The sequence below is a fragment of the Danio rerio genome, chromosome 10, assembly GCF_049306965.1.
Source record: "Danio rerio strain Tuebingen ecotype United States chromosome 10, GRCz12tu, whole genome shotgun sequence".
Classification (NCBI taxonomy): Eukaryota; Metazoa; Chordata; class Actinopteri; order Cypriniformes; family Danionidae; genus Danio; species Danio rerio.
This window is the reverse complement of record NC_133185.1, coordinates 1640001-1662500: the sequence shown is the minus strand read 5'-3', so window position 1 is coordinate 1662500 and position 22500 is coordinate 1640001. Positions and strand designations below refer to the sequence as shown.

The 22500-nt window shown below is 39.8% G+C and overlaps 1 protein-coding gene across 5 annotated transcripts in view; it reads left to right on the top strand.

Annotated features, from left to right (window-relative positions):
* pdlim5b (PDZ and LIM domain 5b) overlaps nt 1–22500 on the top strand; it is a 90181-nt gene that overhangs the window by 7676 nt on the left and 60005 nt on the right. For all 5 annotated transcript variants that reach the window (XM_073913612.1, XM_073913611.1, NM_200196.1 and 2 more), the window contains 1 exon segment: nt 10721–10849. In XM_073913612.1, coding sequence (XP_073769713.1) covers nt 10751–10849 — 99 coding nt within the window. In that variant the 5' untranslated portion in view covers nt 10721–10750.

Genomic DNA, 22500 nt, shown 5'->3' with positions numbered 1-22500 from the left:
TATATATATATATATATATATATATATATAAATAAATAAATATATATATTTTTTTTTATTTATTTATTTATATTTTTTTATATATATATATATTTTTTTTTTTTACATTTTTTATGTTTTTTTTTTTTTTTTTTTAAGAAATGAGTCCACCTATCCAGCTTTATTTTCCATCTTTTGCCACATTAAAAGCTAAGAAATACTCATTTGGAGTGGTCAGAGATACATTTGGTAAATCCTTAATTTTGAGCCCTGAAAATAAAATAAAAACTGATTGCATTGCAACAACACTGAGCAAGCTAATACACAATACATGCAAGAAGTTAAATAATTTAGATGTTGTGTTATGTCCACATGCCTTCTCATTCAAGTCAAGTGTTTTCCCAACAAGAAAATTGTGGCTAGTGAAAATGGCGAGTGGCTAGTAATGTGGAAATCTGCTAGCCACAGTGGCTGGTGATCAAAAAAGTTATTGTTAAGCCCTGTTAGCAGCCAATGACCATCAAAGTACATTGTATACAGTCAAATCAGTTAATGTAATACTGTAATACTGTTAATGTTGTTTTCAAGTCACACTTGCATGCTAATTCCAATCGAATATTCAAAGTAACATGGTAAGCAATATAGAGACTTCTAAATGAACGAATGTGCGAATATAAAATAAACTTTACCTCTATCAGCCCTAAAGCCTAGCCAAACACAAGGACGTTTTGTTCTTGCGCATTCGGGTTACATAAGAGAGCCAACGAAACGGGCTAATCATTAGTTGGTCAGCATTACAAAGCACACCTGTGTTTTACAAGGAAGCTTCGAATGCTTTCCTCGCCGGCTAACCAACTCTCAGGTGGAGCCGCGTCTGAGAATGTTTACGGGTCATGTTTGGTAGTTTCTGGGTTCAGAGGTCAGAGCTGCGTAGCTAAACATTAAACTGTCAAATGTTGCACTGAAGGTCCTGCCCTGTTTCTGTGTGCGCTGCTGTAATAAATTCCAAGATTACCACCTATGGATCGGTAGCTCAACCCTGTCCGCACATGCTGTGATTTAACGGCTGTCATATGTCTGTTATTTTAGAGCTGGGATGGATGTAGAATTAGGTAATTCCTCCATTCAATGGAAGTTTCCAGAAAGTGGAAAGCTCTGCTGTTTCTGGCTAACATGATGCTTTTGGCTTTGATCTTAAGCTAATATTCACTGTTAAAAATGAAGGTTGCTAATTGGCATCAGTCGTTGCTTGAGGAACTCTTAATGTTTATAGAAAGGCTATTTATTTTAGGGTTGGGTTCGGTTTAACCCTGCTGCAGTGGCTCTGTTAGTGTGGTTCATTTTAAATGAGTGTGAACGCTGCTATGTGAACCATAACAACTGGGCAGAGACCGCTGAAAAGGTGGATTTCTGTCCTTTCCAGATGAACTCGAGTGTGGTTTGACTGAAATATAAATTCAGCACTGACCAAAGACATCTGAACAAACCTAAAACTGGACATTTATTGGACAGCTCATTGCTGGTCATGAATTTTCAGCTTTTATTCAGTCTTAAAGGAGACCTACAGTATATGCCCCTTTTTACAAGATGTAAAGTAGTCTCTGATGTCCCTAGTAGGGTTGCTCTGGTACTATGGTAATATAATGATACTATCGCTCAAATACTGCCGATGCCACTGTAGTTTTTAAACTGTAGTATCGTCATTAATGGTCTGTAGAAAAGTCACTTAGGCTGCTTTCACACCTGTGAATCAATTCAGTTGTTCTGAAACAGAGATTACAATTGTTACATTGTTGCTCTTTGCTCTTGGAGCGGTTCGCTTTCATACTGCAAAGTTTCTAATCGGACCAAAAGAGCTAAAACAAGTCCCGTGCGAGTAAACTCTCCTCTCATTGGTCAGAGTGTCAGGGTTTATTTTGCCGCGTCCCGCTCAGCTGTCAGGAGAGGTGGTGGTTTGGTGGTGATTGACAGGGTGTGTGCGCGTGCGACGTGTCTGAGGAGAGATGCGGTGGGGAGGGGTGAGAAGGGTGCGCGACGATGCCTATTTGAGGACCGGGAGGGAGACGCAAGATTACCGGGAGATCATCACTCGTTTGCGGGCATCCGGAGACTCGCGAAACTTCCCGCCCTACTCATAATTCTCTCTTCATATAGCCGTAAGCCTATTACATATCCATAAAACACTGTGATATAACCGTGCTCGGATCATATCGCTTTCTCACTGCAATCGAACCGCTCCAGGGTTTGTTTCAAACGAGCCGAGACCACCTCATTCAAGCGATCTCGGAGCGATTACTTTGGCGCGGAACTGAGCTCGATTGCCCTGTTCACATATGCCAAACGAACCGCGCTAACTGGGCAATCGAGACACGTTCCGAAACAAAAAAGTGTAGGTGTGAAAGCACCCTTAAATGCTCACACGTTTGTGCAACCATTTTACTTGAATAGTGTCCGGAGGCCTTTAAGGTTGCAAAACTGTAGAATTCACGCTTTATAGTAGCTTATTGTTTTCTAAAGCTTCAGTTCGAATGCACATCTGAATTAGTTCATTTCTGTTCCTGTCAATATAATTTACTGTAGTAGCTACAACAACTATAATCTCTTTAAAAAAGAACGACTCACAACATTTTCAATTACTTTGGATTCTCACCTGATAAGACTAAAAAAAAAAAAAATATATATATATATATATATATATATATATATATATATATATATATATATATATATATATATATATATATATATATTACCCCAAAAAACAACAGAAAACATTTTAAATAAATTTTTAATAAATGTTTTGACCACTTCATATTGCCTAACTTGATCTTTTTGTAACAAATTTCATTTGGTATAATTCAATGGTCTTAAACTCAATTCCTGGAGGCCTGCAGCTCTGCATAGTTTAGCTCCAACTCACACCTGCTTAATAGTCTCTAGTAGTCTTGAACACCTTGATTATTTGGATCAGCTGTGTTTGATTATTGTTGGAGCAAAACTGCAGAGCTGCGGCCCTCGAGGAATCCAGTTTGAGACCTACGGGTTCATTTGTATCTTGATTTTAATAACATTTTTGGGCAGTTATCTACAAAATAAACAAAAAGAACTAATGCATTTTAGGTGAAGTGATGTGCAAATACTTGTTTTAATAATAATTTAATTCAATCAGGCCTATTACAACATAAAATATAGTATTTCTGACTATTTTTATTCTAATTGTGATCAGAATTTGGCCTCAACAACATGAAAGCATGGATCATCCTGCCTTGTATCAGCGGGTCAGGCTGGTGGTGGTGGTGTAATGGTGTGGGGGAGATTTTCTTTGGGTCCATTAGTACCAATTGAGCATCAACGCCACAGCCTACCTGAGTATTGCTGCTGACCATGTCCATCCCTTTATGAGCACAGTGTCTCCATCTTCTGATGGCTACTTCCAGCAGGATAACACACCATGTCATAAAGCTCAATCATCTCAGACTTGTTTCTTGAACATGACAATGAGTTCACTGCACTCAAATGGCCTCCACAGTCACCAGAGCTCAATCCAATAGAGCACTTTTGGGATGTGGTGGAACAGGAGATTGGCATTATGGACAAATCTGCAGCAACTGTGTGATGCTATCATGTCAATATGGAATATGGTTGAATCTATGCCATGAAGGATTAAGGCAGTTCTGAAGGCAAAAGGGTTCCAACCCGGTACTAGTAAGGTATACTTAATAAAGTGTAGGTTAATGCATATATTTCCATTGAGCCCTGGCTGCATTTGGAAGAATATGAATAAACAAAGGATCTCAACATCCCTTCATTGTGACAATGTCCCTTTATTGTATACTATGCTATAGAAAATTGTGGTTGTAAATAGACAAAAAGCTTTTTAGATTCTTAAACATTCTTTAAATTAGCATAAAGGTTTATTATTGAAGAGTGTTGGGACCCTGAAATGTACAGTTACTTCTAAATAATGCTGTGTTATTATTGGGCAGCTGTCCTTTTTCCAGGGCTTGCCTTTGGCATCCTATCATACCCGTCACCGAGCAGCCTGGCGCCGTTCACACCATGAGAAAACCCGCCGTGACTGACAGTTCAGTGGAATAACATGTTGGTGTTCACACAGGTTTAGCTCATATGGTGACAGACATATTAAGCCATCCATTTCAGAGGCATTATGGGACAGACTCTACACAATGTGCTCATTTCCTCTTTTTAAGAGCTTAAAACTTAGTGCAGACCTACAAGCACGAACAACAAACCTGGAATGTGTTTTTCAGAATTTATTTATTTATTTTCAGGATTTGGGATGGCTCAGTGGTTAGCACTGTGGCCTCAAAGCAAGAAGGTCACTGGTTCAAGTCCCAGCTGGGCCAGTTGGCATTTCTGTGTAGAGTTTGCATGTTCTCCCCGTGTTGATGTGGGTTTCCTCTGGGTGCTCCGGTTTGCCCCACAGTCCAAACACATGCGCTATAGGGGAATTGATTAACTAAATTGGCCGTAGTGTATGAGTGCGTGTGAATGAGTGTTTCCCAGTACTTGGTTGCGGCTGGAAGGCCATCAGCTGTGTAACACAAATGTGTAGTGGACGCTAAGAGGTGCGGATCCAAAATGCAGGGTTTATTACACAGAGAAACGGTCAACACAGGGGCAAACAGATGTATACAGGCAATCCAGAGTTATTGTCAAATATCAGGCGAGTGGTCAGAAGGCAGGCAGCAGACAACGTAAAACAAACAAAACAAAGCGAGGTTCAAACATGGAAGAGAAGGCAAGGAAAACACGTTGTTATGTTCACAATCAGTATAACAAGCCTCAGCCAAGACGTGTGTGTGAGTGCTCTCTTTATAGTCTGGGTAATGAATGAATGAATGAGCTGTGTCTGTGTGTGTAACATCACTAGAACTCGGAACAGGTGCGTTTGAGCGGTGTATGACTGGAACTTGTAGTCCATGTAATGGCGGATTTGTCATCTGTTGCGATCTGCGGGTTTACCAGAGATCTGCAGCCACTAAAGGGGTACACAAGGGCTGTGATTGGCTGTTTGCTGCTTTCATGTGTGGTGATTGGTCGTTTGCTACTCACGTGTGTCGTGTGATTGGCTGTTAGCTGCACTCCTGTGTCGTGTGATTGGCTCTTTGCTACCCTACTGTGTCGTGTGATCGGCTGATGCTGCCCTACTGTGTCGTGTGATCGGCTGATGCTGCCCTACTGTGTCGTGTGATTGGCTGTTTGCTGCTTTCATGTGTCTTGATTGGTCGTTTGCTACTCTCGTGTGTCGTGTGATTGGTTGTTAGCTGCACTCCTGTGTCGTGTGATTGGCTGTTTGCTGCCCTACTGTGTTGTGTGATTGGCTGATGCTGCCCTACTGTGTCATGTGATTGGCTGTTTGCTGCTTTCATGTGTCTTGCTTGGTCGTTTGCTACTCTCGTGTGTCGTGTGATTGGCTGTTAGCTGCACTCCTGTGTCGTGTGATTGGCTGTTTGCTACCCTACTGTGTTGGGTGATTGGCTGATGCTGCCCTTATGTGTCATGTGATTGGCTGTTTGCTGCTTTCATGTGTCGTGATTGGTCGTTTGCTACTCTCGTGTGTCGTGTGATTGGCTGTTTGCTCAACTACTGTGTCGTGTGATTGGCTGTTTGCTGCTTTCATATGTCGTGATTAGTCGTTTGCTACTCTCGTGTGTCCTGTGATTGGCGTTTTGCTGCACACGTCACACTGTCAGCTGCATGCGGTCAAGAGTTAATCACAAATTCTGGATTAAACTCTTGAGTCAACAGAGAATATTTATATCAAACATTGAGAAACCACTTAAACCAGTCCTAACTAGGTCAAACTTGTTCTGTTTTGTCAACCCTAAACATAATTTGCGACCTTCAGTTTGTGCAACAGGCCTCAAGTGAAAACAGGGTGTGGCCTTTGGAGCTTGTTTGATCCACTTAAAGGGACAGGTCACCAAAAAATGAAAACTTACTAAATATTTACTCGTAAGTGGTTCCAAACCAGTTTCTTTCTTCTGTTAAACACAAAGATAGATATTCTGAAAAAAAGCAGAAAACCTGTAACCATTGACTTCCATAGTAGGAAATGCAAATACTATGGAAGTCAATGGTTACAGGTTTTCAGCTAAATATCTTATTTTGTGTTCAACAGAAGAAAGAAACTAAGAACAAGTAAATGGTGAGTAAATGATTCCAGTATTAATTTTTTTTGGTGAACAATCCCTTTAAAGTTGACTTTTTGAAGTATTGTTCAATATCGATGCCTTTAAGAGCTAATAGATATGAACAAAAATCTGGAAAGTCCAGTTTACTGAGACTATAATGAAGCTGCACCCTTATTATTCTAACTGTGTCTGAATAACGACAGCATTGTTTATCTAGATTAGATAAGATGAGTAAATCTACCCGTTAGAAAGCATGACACACACACAGGCCTCATGTCTTCAGGCGAGGAAAAGCGATTCATTGGCTGCATTCAGGATGTTCTCAATACATGTTGTTCTGTAAAACCGCACCCGTAACGCTTGCTGTGGAAAGAGCATTGCATCAGCTTCACTTACTCATTCAATACTCATCCAGATGACAAACATGATGCTCACAGCTCTGATCTGATGAGGCCCAAGCTCTCTCTGTCACACGACTCTGAGATTCAGTAATCTGGGCCGCAACAGTGCAATGAACCGATAACTGTTCCAGCATATGTTTTATGCAGTGAATGCCTTTCCAGCGGCAACCCAGTACTTAGAAACACCCATACACTCTCATTCACACACACATTCATACTCTACGTCCAATTTAGTTTATTCAACAACTGCCTTGCTGTCCATACAAGGCAGAATATTTCTTTTCAACTGTGTTTACAGCTTTTTTGAGTCAACTAAACAAGACCACTGGCTTGCTAAAAGGGGTATATATACTCTACTTGTCATATTAATACTCATAAAAAGGTAATCAGCCATCCCTCCATCTTCTTTCCATTCATCAAATGTAAACAGAGCATGGAAAATCCAGAGTATGAGTATCCTTTCTCAGGATTTGTTGCTGTAAGTGTCAGTTGTCGTTCTTCGTGCATGTCCTCAATTAATAACACACACTGATGTGCTGAGAGAGAAAAGAGCAGGTGAACGCTGCCACTTTAAAAGCTGTGGGACATTCCTGAACGAGACCCCCGCTGTCTAATCCCTTCCTCTGGAATCTTTCTGTTTGGCTTGTGCTGGATTTTACCAGGGTTTTACCTCCACAACAACTGTTTCGCTCACCCATAAGCTCTTAAAATACTTTCCTGTGCACATGGAGATCGGCCCCCTCCTGTCGTGTCTATATAAATAGAGATTGCTCTTTTGTTTTATCTTGCGAGATAAGTTTAGACTATGAACCAACTTGTTCTTGGATGCATTTAGACCGTGTTTTCCAGATCAGTCTGTTATGCGGATACATCTGTACTCATTTATATGGGCCAAAGATGAGAACTCTTAAGCCGCCTTTCCACTGCACACGACAAGCGACAGACCGGAAGTCATTCATTTCCAATGGAGAGCAGTCCGGGAGCTGCGTTGAGTTCCGATCATCTCCGTACGCAGAAAATTCAGATCCGAATTGAGCTGCGGATCCGTTGAAATATTTGAACTCCTGCGACTAGACCGTATGCGACCTGCCGACCGGATATGATGTATTCCAATGACTGTAAAAAATATGGACGACGCGACAGCCCTTTTCCCCATTGAACGCCTTGAGGGCAAAACGCCTGCTTGACGGGCACAAACTGTCGCAAAAGACTGCTGAAATTGGAGCCAGACATGCGCAGAAGGACTGTCTGATGGAGCCAGAGGAGGAGCCGCGAAAATGAGCAGAGTCGAGCTTCCAACCAAACGCTTTATGTAAAATCAACCACGCCCCCCGAACTTCTCAGCATGCGTTTGCGGTCATATCAACACAAATGGATGTAATAACGTTAACAAATATGAGGGGTTTATATATTCAATCGCGCCAGCTCCAGGCCGCATCGCATAACTTACTCGCGGCGTCGCGGGCTGATTCCGGCTCGCATGCGGCAGCGCCTGCTCGCTCGGCCGCCGCATCTGGCTCGATTGACTCGGGCTGGAATTGGGTAGTGAGTCCAGGCATCCGGAGTAGGTCCAGCAGAGGTAACATTAGTCAGTCTGAGCTCTAAGAGATAAGTCTCCGGCAGGCGAGAATCTAGCCGGAACTGTGTTTTGCTATCTGGGTGGCTAGGCGTGTATCAGCAAACTAATAAAGCCCGAAAAAAGCCCTGAACTTAGCGAATAAACAGTGTTCCACCAGGATCATGTATGTCAGAAACTATAGTTTACTGCTGAACTCATTTTGTCATAGTAAAATAACACAGAAATCGAATAATAACATTTCAGTCTACTTCAGTCTCCTGCCGAAGCTCAGACGCCGCGCTTTGAGAAACTGTCAATCACAGCTGTCAATCACGATGACACGCCCAGCATTAAATTACTGCTAAAAACAAACTGTTTACAAAAATGAAGATCTGCACCTATTTCAGCACAATAACCAGTGCCTTAATCGACCAGAACTATCTTTCGGGACATTTTATTGCAAGTGTAATATTTTTTTTTATTTGGGCTCAAGTCTCCTTCATTAACACGGAGGAGGCGGGCTTTATGACTTGTACTGCAGCCAGCCCCCAGGGGGCGATCTAACGGCCGAAACCTTCACTCAAACGTAGGCTTGCGGCACACTTGATGTATTCCAGTGTTGTCCAAGCAGGTCCGTGCGCGCGAGATGAGAAGTAGGAGTTTATTTGGTTATTTTTTTGAATTATAAAAAGTCTATATTAAAGAAAAACTTTTCTGTTCATAAATGTAAGTAAGAAAGTAATAAATATATATATTTTAAATGTTGTCTCCACATTCCCTCCAATATTTTAGCGGTCTATGAGTTTCTAGTATTCATGCATCCATTAAACCATGTAAACACACAGAGAATAAAGGCTCTTGCTTTTGCAGTCCTTTATTTCAGACACCGTTGAGAATCACCTTCTCCCCCGTGGTGCACGACAACACTGAAAATACTGTGCGGCTGCCACAAGGGGGCGTATTCCAACAGTCGTGTCCAAATGTCGTGTGCAGTGGAAAGGCGGCTTTATTTTGATGTCTGTCAGCATCAAGTTATATTTACAAATGATATTTTATGTACATGGAAAGTATATAGCCACAAATGAAGAGTAATTTTACACTTTAAAACTGACCAGAGTGCTCCTGCTCTCATTTGCGTGTCTCTGTTTAAAAGCCAATACGGAAACTAGGGATGGGTACCGAAATTCGGTACTTTATCGTTATCGGTGCTACATTATAAAAGACTGAAGTATCGATAAGCTCTGACTTTAACGGTTCTGCTATCAGTACTGGAGAATTATTGCTGAATAAACATTACTTACAGTAGCGTCATTTAACTGACCAACCTTTTCTAATTTGCAATATTTGATATTCGTCTGCACAGTGGACAATCTCACATGGGAAATGCTTGTGTTTCCGGCGAGAGCATCAAGTATAAAAGCCTTCACAGTTCTCGGTTCTCAACGGAGGCTCTCGTTAAGCGCACACACATAGCTTGCGACACAGACTCGCGCGCGCACACTCAGTTCGTAAGCTTGCAGAGGTTGCGTTTCCCTAGTGCACAAAGCCCGTTGCAACAAACTCAAGTTGTTTTCTTGTATAAGTGTAAACGCAAGCAATCTGGCTAAGTGAAAGTATCTTTCAAAAGTGCATTTACTGCAATGCAAAGTTTTGACTGCCTTACCACTAACGGCAACGTTGCATCATGGTTCGAGTTCAGTCTCTGTCAGTTGGTGTTTCTGTGTGGAGTTTGCATGTTCTCCCCGTGTTGGCGTGGGTTTCGGGTGCTCCGGTTCAAGTCCAAACACATGGGCTATAGGGGAATTTATTAACTAAATTGACTGTAATGTCTTTGTGTGAATGAGTGTGTATGGGTGTTTCCCAGTACTGGGTTGCAGCTGGAAGGGCATCAGCTGTGTAAAATGTATGCTGGATAAGTTGGCAGTTCATTCTGCAGTGCCTTTCTCAGCTTTACACATGCCCACTGTGAGTTGGCCACACCCACTTATTTACATTTTGCAGTACACACGGAATAAAATTAATGTTTTGTTACACATTTCGTTCTGCGGTGATGATTTACAGTTAAATATTTAATTATTAGCCTTCTGTTAAAGGATTAGAACATTTCTAATCATAATAGTTTTAATAACTCATTTCTAATAGCTGATTTATTTTCTCTCTGTCATGATGACAGCACATAATATTAGACTAGATATTCTTCAAGACACTAGTATTCAGCTTAAAGTGACATGTAAAGGCTTCAATAGGGTAATTAGGCAAGTCATTGTATAACAGTGGTTTGTTCTGGAGACAATCCAAAACAGGTATTGCCTAAAGGGGCTAAAAACATTGAGCTTAAAATGGATTAAAACTGCTTTTATTATAGCCGAAATAAAACAAATCAGACTTTCTCCAGAAGAACAAATATTAGAGGAAATACTGTGAAAATTTCCTGAATCTGTTCAACATCATTTGTAAAATATATTAAAAAGAAATTCACAGGAGGGTGAATAAATCTGACTTCAGCTGTATACCGCCCAGCCCTAATGTCACATACTCTGATTTCTGGATCAGCCCCCAGTAGACTGTGTTTTGTCTGACTGCTCTGTGCTCTTTTTAATGCGTGTCTTTGCTGTGTTTGTCAGGCAGTGAATTGGACGTTGGCAGTATTCACCATGAGCAGCAGCTACAGCGTGTCCCTGATCGGACCTTCCCCGTGGGGCTTCAGACTTCAGGGCGGCAAGGACTTCAGCATGCCGCTAACCATCTCCAAAGTGAGTGTCACGCAGACTCTACTTAACCCTATAGGTGTGAGACATGCTGTTACTGTTTTAAGCTGGTGATTGTCTGCATGTTGTCTAGCACATGCCACTGCTGTGCCATATCCACCTTTTTATATACAGGGTTTATATAAGTGCTGGAAGTCCTAGAAAACACTGGCATTTTCATCTGCTGTTTTCAAAGTTAGAAAAGGGCTTAGATACAGTGCTTTTGTATGGCTTTTTATAATAGTTTATTTTACTAAATGAGGGATAATGATGAATAACTATTTAAGTAAATTAAGTAAATCTATTTGCTTTGGCACAAAATGAAAGTATTTAAGTCTGTACGTCTGTTTTTTTTATTTATTATTAAATCTGTGCCATTTAAAATTAAAATTAAAATAAATTTAAAATGAAAGATGACCCATTTAAGATGCAAGAATATGACATTAATGAGAGTACATGTCATACATTTGATTCATTTAAATGCTATACTATACTATACTATACTATACTATACTATACTATACTATACTATACTATACTATACTATACTAACTTGCACAATATTACACCACACTGTACTATACCATACCATATTACACTATACTACTTGTATATTAATAAGCCTTACTATACTATGCTATATACACTATACTATATATTACACAATTCCGTGCTAAACTATACTACAACAACTATACAAATAGCTAAACTATACAATACAATGCCATACCATACCAACTATACTTTACTATACTGTACTATACCATACCATACCATTTCATGACATACTATTCAATTCTATACTATACTATACTATATATACTATATATACTATAATACCACGCTATACTATTCTATAAAATATTAACATGTTATACTATACTACACTATACTATACCATACTATACTAGCTTAAATAATATTACACCATGTTATACCATCTTATACAGTACACTGTACTAACTTATGTAATATTGCTACCATACCATACTATACCATACCATACTACACTATATAGTTCTGTACTGTACTGTACTGAACTGTACTGTACTATACTTGTATACCATATCACACTATACAATTATACTTTACCGTTCCAGCTATACTATATAATATTACACTATACTATAAAATACTCCCCCATGCTTTATTATACAACATTACACAATCTCATACTATACTATACTATACTATACAATAAAATAATAATTTCATTAATAAGCAATAATCATCATCTTGGATAATGTGAGGAAGTATGTAAATGCAATTTGCCACACATGTAAAATGCTGGAAAAGCTTTGAAAATGGACCTGAAAAGTGTAAGATGCCTTTGTTCTGCTGCTCGTGGTTTGCTATCAGAGCAGTTGCCTTTCCTTTTCCTGTCTTTATCTCTTGGCTTTCCTGTCTTCTGTACTTTATCTCTTATTACCATCCTGAGCGAGCAGTGCCTGGATTCATATTTTCAGCAGTGTTTTAATGTATTGAATGCGAATAGATTTAATCAAAAATAACTTTGACAAAAACAGAGAAAGATGCTACATTACCTATATGTGTTAATATAATATGATATATATAAAAAATGTTTTCTTTATTTAAATAAAATAAAAAAAATCCGCAGCTTTTGACATCTCGTTTAATATTTCTGTCTATTGGCGAACTCTTCTTTAGGTCTACCAACGTTCTGATCTTTTCAATCTCTGCTGAAAAAAATAAGTAAATCAAGTCCTGGCCTATCATTTTTATTTTATTTTCTCAAAAGCATCGCGTGATGGCAGCTGCGGCCGCTGTTACATGTTGACATAAATTTAAAAAATATCATTCGAGGATGTTGCTTTTAATTTAGCTCTTAGAGGTCACATTACCAAAGGATTAGACATTACCAACGGAAAAAACATGCATCTGTTCGAGGAAGTACAGATACAGTCCAAACAAGACCCACACACAGTTAATGCGTTTGGTTGCCGGATATCTTTTTTGCCAAGAAAGCCTCACCCATCAGTTCTGCTTAAACTCAGGCCATCTGGATCATTTCTGGAGCTTCTTCAACATGAATCTTGATTTCCGCGAATGCAGGTTTCTCAGCTGGCATCCACATGAGTGCAGGACGTGTGCATCACAAGGGTATTTCAGTAAACTAAGACTAAAGCTGTTGGTCAAAAAACATTGGTTATCGGCTGCATAAAACTTATGCTGGATAAGTTGATGGTTCATTCCACTGTGGCAACCTCTGATAAGGTAAAGGGACTAAGCCGAAGGAAAATGAATGAAAGATGGGGCCTTGCTATCTTTAGCCCCGCCTCCCCAGTAGCTGCTGTTCAGCTATTGGCTGGAGAGGCTCAAAGTTGAACCCAGAGCTGATAGAAAACTCTAATGGGTGGAGTCGAGACCAGAGAGGAAAATGACAACAGCCAATCAGAGTCAGGATATCTGCTGAGGTTTTCACTCACTCGTAGTGTTTTATAGACTAAATGTTTGCACCTTCAGTTCTTTTTTTAGTCTGAAAATCTTTATTTTAATATCATTACATAAGTAAATGCTTTAAATTAATAATTTAAAAAGAGAGTTAATAAAATGAGCATTTTGCCTGGGAAATGTTACACCAATACCACAATACTCAACAACAATATCACATGTTTTCCCAGTATTGTGGAGGCCTAGCAGTAATATTTCCCTCTTTCATCACTCTGTATTGAGTTCTGGCCGTACAGATCTCCTGAGCCGCACCCTGGATGTGTCGAGACCTGATGATACGCCTGATGCAGACACACAAACACACTTTACTGGATGATAGCAATGCAATGCTGATGGTTCAGACTGATGTCATTAAAGGCTTTACCAGTTCATCTTCACTTACTAGATGTTTTGCTTGATATATTCAGGGTGTATTCATAGTGTATTTTGCTTGATTAAGGGTTTGCTTTATATGTAGTATCTAATACAAAAAATGATCCTCTTAATCACTGACATTATCTTCAGCAGGTCAAAACTCTAGTGGACAGATGACTGCTTCTCACTCAGGGCTGTTTATGCTAATGAGAGGGATGGTCACTAGTGGGCGGGGCTTTCCCCCTCTGATGACACGTAGAATCAATCAAAGTGATTCTACAGACTATTTCTATTAAGTCAGATTATAAATAACAGTATTAATGTTTATCATTAGAGGCTGGTTATATTCACACACTGCTGCCACAAAACTGTGTGTAAACCCCCTTATAAAATGTTTTTTGCATAATAGGCCCCCTTTAACTTACAAAGTACAAACCATTAAATATAATCAGAGTATTGAGGGATATCACAGTGATACTGTAGAGAATTTCACTTTTCTGTATCTGAGTCAGTTTATAGAAAGAGATTCAGTCTTTGATTTATTGCCCATCTGAAGCATAAAGGCAAAGCTGTTGAGACTCAGTCACTGTTCACTCGAGTAACGCAACTCCTAAGCATCTTAAGGAATTCCCTTCTGACAGCGACTCTGGTTAAAAGTGTCTGATTTTCAGAAGTGTTTAATGGATGATCTGTTGATCCGGCCTCCTGTAAAGAGTGTTGATCTCTGCCGGCTGGATTCGCTCAGAAACACCACTCTGCATCAGTGTTTATCCGCTAGGAGCGACGCCTTCTCTTCCCCAGCCTGCCTCGCTGCATTAGGACAGATCCTCAGTCATCCGGGGACCTGCTGGAAATCTCATCTTTGGTGGAGGCCGAGGCGCAGCTGCCAGAGTTGCTTTTGGAGCGAGGGTGAAGTTTTGATATTACCATGGTCATGGGCCAGGACTCGCACCACAGAGAGCCTTTGTCCCGGAGTCTGGCTCTCGGAGAGATGTGTATGGCACAAAAACACTCCATAACTGCATCCCAATTTGCATACTCTTTATCCTAACCAGCATTCAAACATTAATCCGAATCAAAAGGTGCATCATTTAGCCGTGCACTTTCCGCTTAAGTTGTGACGCATGCAAACGTATTACAGGTATTCATTTGAGTTGAGAAATATATGATTACTTTTGTGAGTTTCTTAAAAACATCACACATAAATGAGCGCACATTTGTGATAATTTTTTTTAAAGATGTGTTTGGACATTAACTGCTGAATGCACACTTCTGCAAACACTTAAGGAGATTTCTCAGCCTGAAAGACAGATTAAGCTGCCGCTGTATGGTAGGAAATTGAATATGAAAGGAATGTAGATGATGACAGGATGATTGACAGGCATGTAACTAAGCAACATACTGTACTAACGGTCCATTAATGAGGAAGTAGTTTGCCCCAAAGCTTGCATACTCGCGCTGCACATTTAAAAGTGCATGAACCCTTTAATCGCAAAAAGTACACACTTCAAGGTGGTATGAGTTAAAATAAGCACATAGTCCTGTTCTACATACTCCCAATGCATTACTGTGGTGGAAACAAACCTCAGTCCTCAAAGGAATGAAGCTGTGAACGTGTTTAAGTGGCTTTAAGTGCTTCAGCAAACACTTGCAGTTGACTTGAGTTTGTTGGAGGTCATTGAGTGTAACAGGATCTGAAAGACTTTAACAAAACACTGACAGTTTAATAATAACTGCACACTATGAATCATTTACTAAGCATTAGTAAATAGTTTATTCATAATTTAAGCATTAACTCCATGTTAAAAGACATTAGTAAGCAGTTTATAAATATAGCTATACAGCTACTCATGAGGGCGAGGCAGTGACGCAGTAGGTAGTGCTGTCGCCTCACAGCAAGAAGGTCGCTGGGTCGCTGGTTCGAACCTCGGTTTAGTTGGCGTTTCTGTGTGGAGTTTGCATGTTCTCCCTGCCTTCGTGTGGGTTTCCTCCGGGTGCTCCGGTTTCCCCCATAGTCCAAAGACATGCAGGTGAATTGGGTAGGCTAAATTGTCCGTAGTGTATGAATGTGTGTGTGGATGTTTCCCAGAGATGGGTTGCGGCTGGAAGGGCATCCGCTGCGTTAAAAAAAAAAAAAAAAAAAACTTGCTGGATAAGTTGGCGGTTCATTCCGCTGTGGCAACCCCGGATTAATAAAGGGACTAAGCTGACAAGAAAATGAATGAATGAATGAGCTACTTATGAGTACATGAGTACTTATGGCACAGGTTACTCACTGAAGCTAAGCAGGGCTGCTGGAGAAAACTAGGTTGCCAGCAGGGGGCGCTCAACCTGTGGTCTGTGTCCTAATGCCCCAGTAAAAGTGAAGGGGACACTACACTGTCAGTGGGCGCCGTCTTTTGGATGAGGCGTTAAACCGAGGTCCTGACTCTCAGTGGTCATTAAAACCACAGAGAGTTTCCTCAAAGGTTTCCTCAAAGTATCGAATATGGTATCGAATATTGATATTTTTCTTGTTATCGTAACGAAGTTAGATATTCCAGTATTGTGACAACTTTACTATTACTAAGCAGCTAAAAGATTTAGTTAATGGATATGTTAATAGCGTGAATTGTGGATTCAAATAAAATGAGCAAGACGTGTGCAGTAAATATCGATAGTGGTATATTTAAAAACCGTGGTCTTGCTTTTGGTTCGTATCGACGGTATCATGGTTTCCTTGCAGTATCAAAAATGGTATCAAACATCAATATTTTTTGGTATCATATCGAAGTTAGAAGGTCCAGTATTGTGACAAGTAATGCCCCATTCACACGGGGCGTCAGCGTCAACGCTTCCCATTCACTTTGAATGGGTGACGTCAGGCATTGCCGAACTGCATTGTGGATCCATCGGCGCCGCTTCAGAGGTGTTGCTCGCTGCAGAAGTTGGGACCAGCTCATTTTTTCAAGCGCCGACGGAAACGTCAGCCAATCAGATCGCTGTATGCAAATACAACAGCTAGACAATGGCCTATTTCTGACTGAATTTCATTGGCTGACGCTGCTATGATGATCGCTTTAGCCCCAACTTCAGACACGCCTTCCGTCAAGCATTGACGCTGAAGCCCCGTGTGAATGGGGCGTAAGGATGTCAAATCAAAATCGATCGAAATTCATGCTCAATTTCGATTATCGAATTAAAAAAATGGAATCGTCGATGCTGCCACGCCTCCATGTCACGTCAGCTTGGCTTGCCAAGCGGAAAAAACACGCTTGTTGAACTGCCGACGCAGGAGACCCATCGACAGAACTTAAACCCTCGTCTCTTTCAATGAAGTCGCCGGTGTGAAAGTATTTTGGATTTCTTGTGAGTTATGTTGACAACGTTCATGTTGTCGAAAAAAAAAAAAGCTCTGCTATGTATTAGGGTTGGGCTGATAGACAACACCAGCATCGCGATCCTCTGCCCCGCCCCCGTTGCAAATCCGCTCGCGAAAAATGCACACTCAGGCCCTGTTTACACTAATAGGTCTTAGTTTATAAATGGCATTTTATAACGACAACGATCCACACTAGTGTTTTGCATTACTGAGCAGCCCTCCTTCCTCACTACCGCTGAAAACGCACATCACGTGTCCACACACACACAGCGGGTCCAGGCAGTCAGCGGGTCAGTAGACTGCTTCAGTCTTTCACGATTGTGCTTGGTAATTTTAGCGAACACCTGGCTTAGATACTGTTGGCTGGTTCCTGTTGGTTGAGCTCCTTTTTTTAGCGACGCCATTATAAGGACACAGATCACTGCCTATTCATGAGTCCTGCGCAAAAAGTGATTGACAGGTGGTAATTATGTGTGTAACTTACCTTTATTCATTTACTGTATGATTTGTTTATGATTTTGTTTCATTTTTATTTTTTAAATCGAAAATCGAATCAAACCGTGACTTTTTAGAATCGAAAATGTAATCGAATCGAGGATTTGGAGGATCGTGACACCCTTAGTGACATGAAATAGTTTAATGAGCTAAACTTTTATATAATAGATATGTTAATAGCATTAACTGTACAAAAGTTTGTCAGAACAGAGACCTGGGCAGTAAGTACCGATATTGGAATATTTCAAATGATACGGTCTTGCTTTTGGTTGGTATCAATGGTATCGAGGTTTCCTCACAGTATCGAAAATGGTATATTGATGTTTTTCTTGTTATCGTAGCGAAGTTAGAAATTCCAGTATTGTAACAGCACTACTATTACTAAGCAGCTAATTAGTAGTTTAATGAGTTAAAACTCGTAGTTAATGGTATGTTAATGTTTTTAATAGCATGAATTGTACATTAGAATCACCAAATGGTTAACAGGAGAGAGACGTGTGCAGGTTTTGAGAGCGTGTGGATCAACTAAACCTCCAGACAAAACAGTTGTTGAGGATCTACCAGAGCCTTTGTTCTGTGTGTGATTGTTTCCGTTAATAAGGAAAGCTCAGCGCTGCAGGGAATGAGTTAGAGTCTGCTTTTCTAGTAACAGACGGGAGATTTGGAGATTTTTTTCTAAAAGCTTCTGAGAGCCAATTTGTCAACATGATATTTTAATACGTCCTTTCCTCTCGTTCCTAGACAAAACACAAACGCTCTATTTTAGGAGCTCTGGAGGAATGTTTGCTCAGAGGCGCCGCTTGTCAACAGGCAAATGCTTGGGGCCCTGGACAGACATGCTGTATCCGAAATCACCCCTATTCCCCCATTGTGCCCTACATTAGTCCACTAATTTAGTCCACTTGGAGAGAATGAAACGATTGAGTGAATTCCAGTCCTGAAGGGATGCCCCGTTTTGTTGGTGTTTTATTGTTTGATAAATCCCTTAGATTAGAGTGGAGTAGATTTAGTTTTTTATTGTTATTTACCATTTTTAAATCTATTCAGCCCATCTCAGGGTCTGACAGGACCACTTTTAGCTTAGCTTAGCATAGATCATTGAATCAGATTAGACCATTAGCATCTCATTCGAAAATAACCAAAAAAATTTAATAACTGCCCTGTTTTAAGTTTGATTCTTCTTTAGATGGTGAGCTTGAGCACTCAAGGGATTTTTTTGTATTTTATTGTTTGATAAATTCCATGGATGGATGGATGGATGGACCAATTGATGGACGGACGGACGAACAGATGGACGGACAGACAGACAGACAGACAGACAGATAGCTAGCCTGTGATGGTTATTTAACATCAACAGTTTTTTTTAGCAATGAAACAAAGACTCGATTTCTGTCATGCATACACACATTATTTTAATTAAATAATTTTTTATTTTGAAACTTTCACTGATAATGTTGTGCTTTACACGTCATTTTGTTGTCAAACACGTAATTTCATTCAGCATGTGAACTCTTATGGTGCGTTCACATCAGACGCGGATGAAGCATCAAGCATGAGTGATTTACATGTTAAGTCAATGTAAAGATGCGAATAGACATCCTGTGGTGCGAATGACGCAATTCGAGTGAATGAAGCAGCGGGAATGAGCATTTGCGCATTTGACGTGTAAGTCGAGTTGGAAAATCTGAACTTCGTAAACCAATCAGGAGCTTGCTCTTATAGGGGTGTGATTATGATGTAGAGCCATGTTGTTAGTGTGCTGAAGGGAAATCCTCCTTCTGACACCGGACAACAGCTCATCAGACTGGGCTCGGCTCAGTCGAAGCACCGCTAAAAGCTTCCATCATTCAGGTACCGTTTCTGGAGGAGTATTATTCTCAGAGTTGGTGCACCTCTGAAAGAATCTAGCGGACCGATTCGGCCGAATGAGTATACAATGTTTTTCTGCCTTCCTAAAGCACACATAGCACACCTAATCTCCTGATTAAAAACCATGTTAGCCATTTAGCAATGAAGCTAGAGTCGCCGGGCAGACAGAAGCCTCTCCCCCCCATGATGCGAACCCGTGTCTGTTGTGAGTGAATTTGACATGCAAATGAAGTCTGGTGTGAATGGTAAAACTGAACTGTTTAACTTTAGAAATAGAGAGTTTCTTTTAACATCATATTTTTAAATTGTACTATTCACTTTTGAAATTTAAAATGTGCACCTTTAAGTGCGATTAAACCTTTAAATAATAAAAAAGAGACTCTGAACTGTCTCTGAGCGTGTGAATGCTGTGTATGTGCGGCGAGACGCTCTCATGATCTGAAACCGCTGCGGTTTCCTCTGAATATCTGCTCGTCTGTGGCCTTTCAGATTCCCTGACCTTCAGATGTGGGAGAGATCTGGCTCGACGTAGTGAACGGGATGGTTTATTTGGACTGATTTTAACAAGGCTGTTAAAACACAATAAATAATGTGAGCAATGGCAGGAATGGCTTATCAGGGGAGTTGGTTATCTTTTACACTTTCTGTTTTGCTTCCAAAGGAGGAAAAGGCGAAATTGTGTGAACGTCTGTGCTAAGAGTCTTTTAATGCAAGATTTTTGTGCACTTTCCTTGATGCCTGACGTTAATGTGTTGTTTATGGTAAAAGGTGTTTGACGCCAAACATTTATTAAAGCTGTAAATCACTTTTTTTTTGGTGCATCAGTACATTAGGCCTGTCACAATCTCTATTTTTTTTGTGATATATAGCATCAAAATATATTGCAATAAATTATATTAATGTCATTTTAATATCACTCATTTCATAATGGCAGAATGACAATATAATATCACAATGCAAACACACTCTAATAGAACACATCATATTTGAATCTTAAGACTATTACATTTAATTATAGTCAGTTTAATAAATAGGCATTGGAGTCAGAATGTGAAATGCATATCCTAAATAAGTAATAATAAATGTTCATAAAAAGTGCTAGGTAAACAGTGAGAATGTGTCTGATTGTTTATGCTAATGAGGGAGGGATGGGCACTAGTGGGCGGGGCTTTTGCCCACTGATGACACGTACAGAGGGAGAATGTCAATCAAAGTGTTTCTGCGGACTGTTTTGATCAAGTCTGATTATAACAAACACAATTAATAATGTTTACCAATAGAAGCTGCATGGTTATATGTCACACAACTGTGTTTTAACCCCTTATGAAAGTGTTTTTCACATAATAGATCCCCTTTAAATGATTGTTATTTGTATTTTCTTGCAAAACATGATCCGATGGTTTTCCAGTAAACTGAAAATATGTTGAGAATGTGTTTTCGATGTTTCATGAAAATATCTCTGATTGAAGTTGCCAAAACAATAGTATCTCATGCATCATTTTGCAATGTCTTAGTTTTTTTTTTCTTCATCTGTACACTCGCTGGCCCCAGATCTCATTGCGAATGATTTACTAGCACAAGTGTTGATGCAGTAAATCAATGCACCGCCCGTTTCTTAGTAACGGACAAGTTTAGTCAGATTCTGCTCTTGTGAAATGCACCAATAAAAACAGCTCCACATTTTCATCATCATTTAAGCATGTCGAATCAGATACTGTGTCCTTTTCATGAGAGTATGTGCATTGGTATCAACTCACGCACATCTACAAAAACCCAACAGAATATTTACATGCAAAGAAAATCTCTGTTCCGAAACCTATAGTGAGTCACCTAAATAGACAGCATTGTAGAGGTGTTTCTGGCTTGATGGCATCCTAATTACACCGATGCCATCCTTTAGCCCTGTTTTAAGACCATATTAAATGTGTCACTCAAAGAAGAACTGTCAAAGAAATACTTTACGCAATCCCCATTGAAAGAAATGCTGGTTGTTTATTAATATACTTGTTTCTTTAATATTGCTAATTTATTTGACATTCTTCAAAGCAATGTTACACTTTAAAATGCCTTATTATGCCCTATTTTGGCATTAAAGCCTCAATTTGTACAAAGTGTAGTGCTTGCTGTCAAGTGTTAACATGTTTTGTTAATAAAAAGGATTAAGTAATTGTGATAAATATTTTTCTATCTTTATCTTTTCTCTTTATCTAGTTCTATAATTGTCTTATGCAAGTAATTTTAACTACCAATCAGGAATGTTTACTTGGTACACTATAGAGTTAAACAATTCATTCTTTTTCCTTCGACTTGGTCCCTTTATTCATCAGGGGTCACCACAGTGGAATGAACCGCCAACTTATCCAGCACAGTGGATACCCTTCCAGCTGCAACCCATTACTGGAAAACACCCATACACACTCAATCACACATACAGTCATACACTACGGCCAATTTAGTTCATCAATTCCCCTATAGCGCATGTGTTTGGACTGTGGGGGAAACCGGAGCACCCGGAAGAAACCCACACCAACACTGGGAGAACATGGAGAACTCACAGGGGCTTGAACCAGTGACCAACTAGAGCCACCATGTCACCCAGAGTTAAACTTGTTGAAGTGTTGAATTTTCCTTCTTTACACTAGTCAAGAAACAAACAACTCTCAGTAGTGCTGACCAGAGTTATTTTTTAACTCCATACAGTGTAAATATAACTCACTTGTAGATCATTTTAATGTGGTGATGTCATTGGCCCATGAAAATTTCCTGCTTACAGTCAAACTATTTCATAACTGTAACACAAGGCAATTTAATCTTAACTGTACGTTAAAACACCTGTCATAGGAATACTTATCAATCTATGGAGCTTTTTGGATTATCAGAAGGTATGCAAATTAAAAATGTCAACCTCAAAATTGTCTCTCAAAATCGTCTATAGTGATGTGCAACTAACTCTCGTAAGATTTTTAAAAATTATAATTATATTATAAATTTTGAATAATGTTAATAATATTTTTTAACAAATTTTGCACTGTAATATAACCATTTGTATCACATCCAAATCCATTAAATCTGTGGCAAGATACATAAATCTAAAGCCTGCACAGCT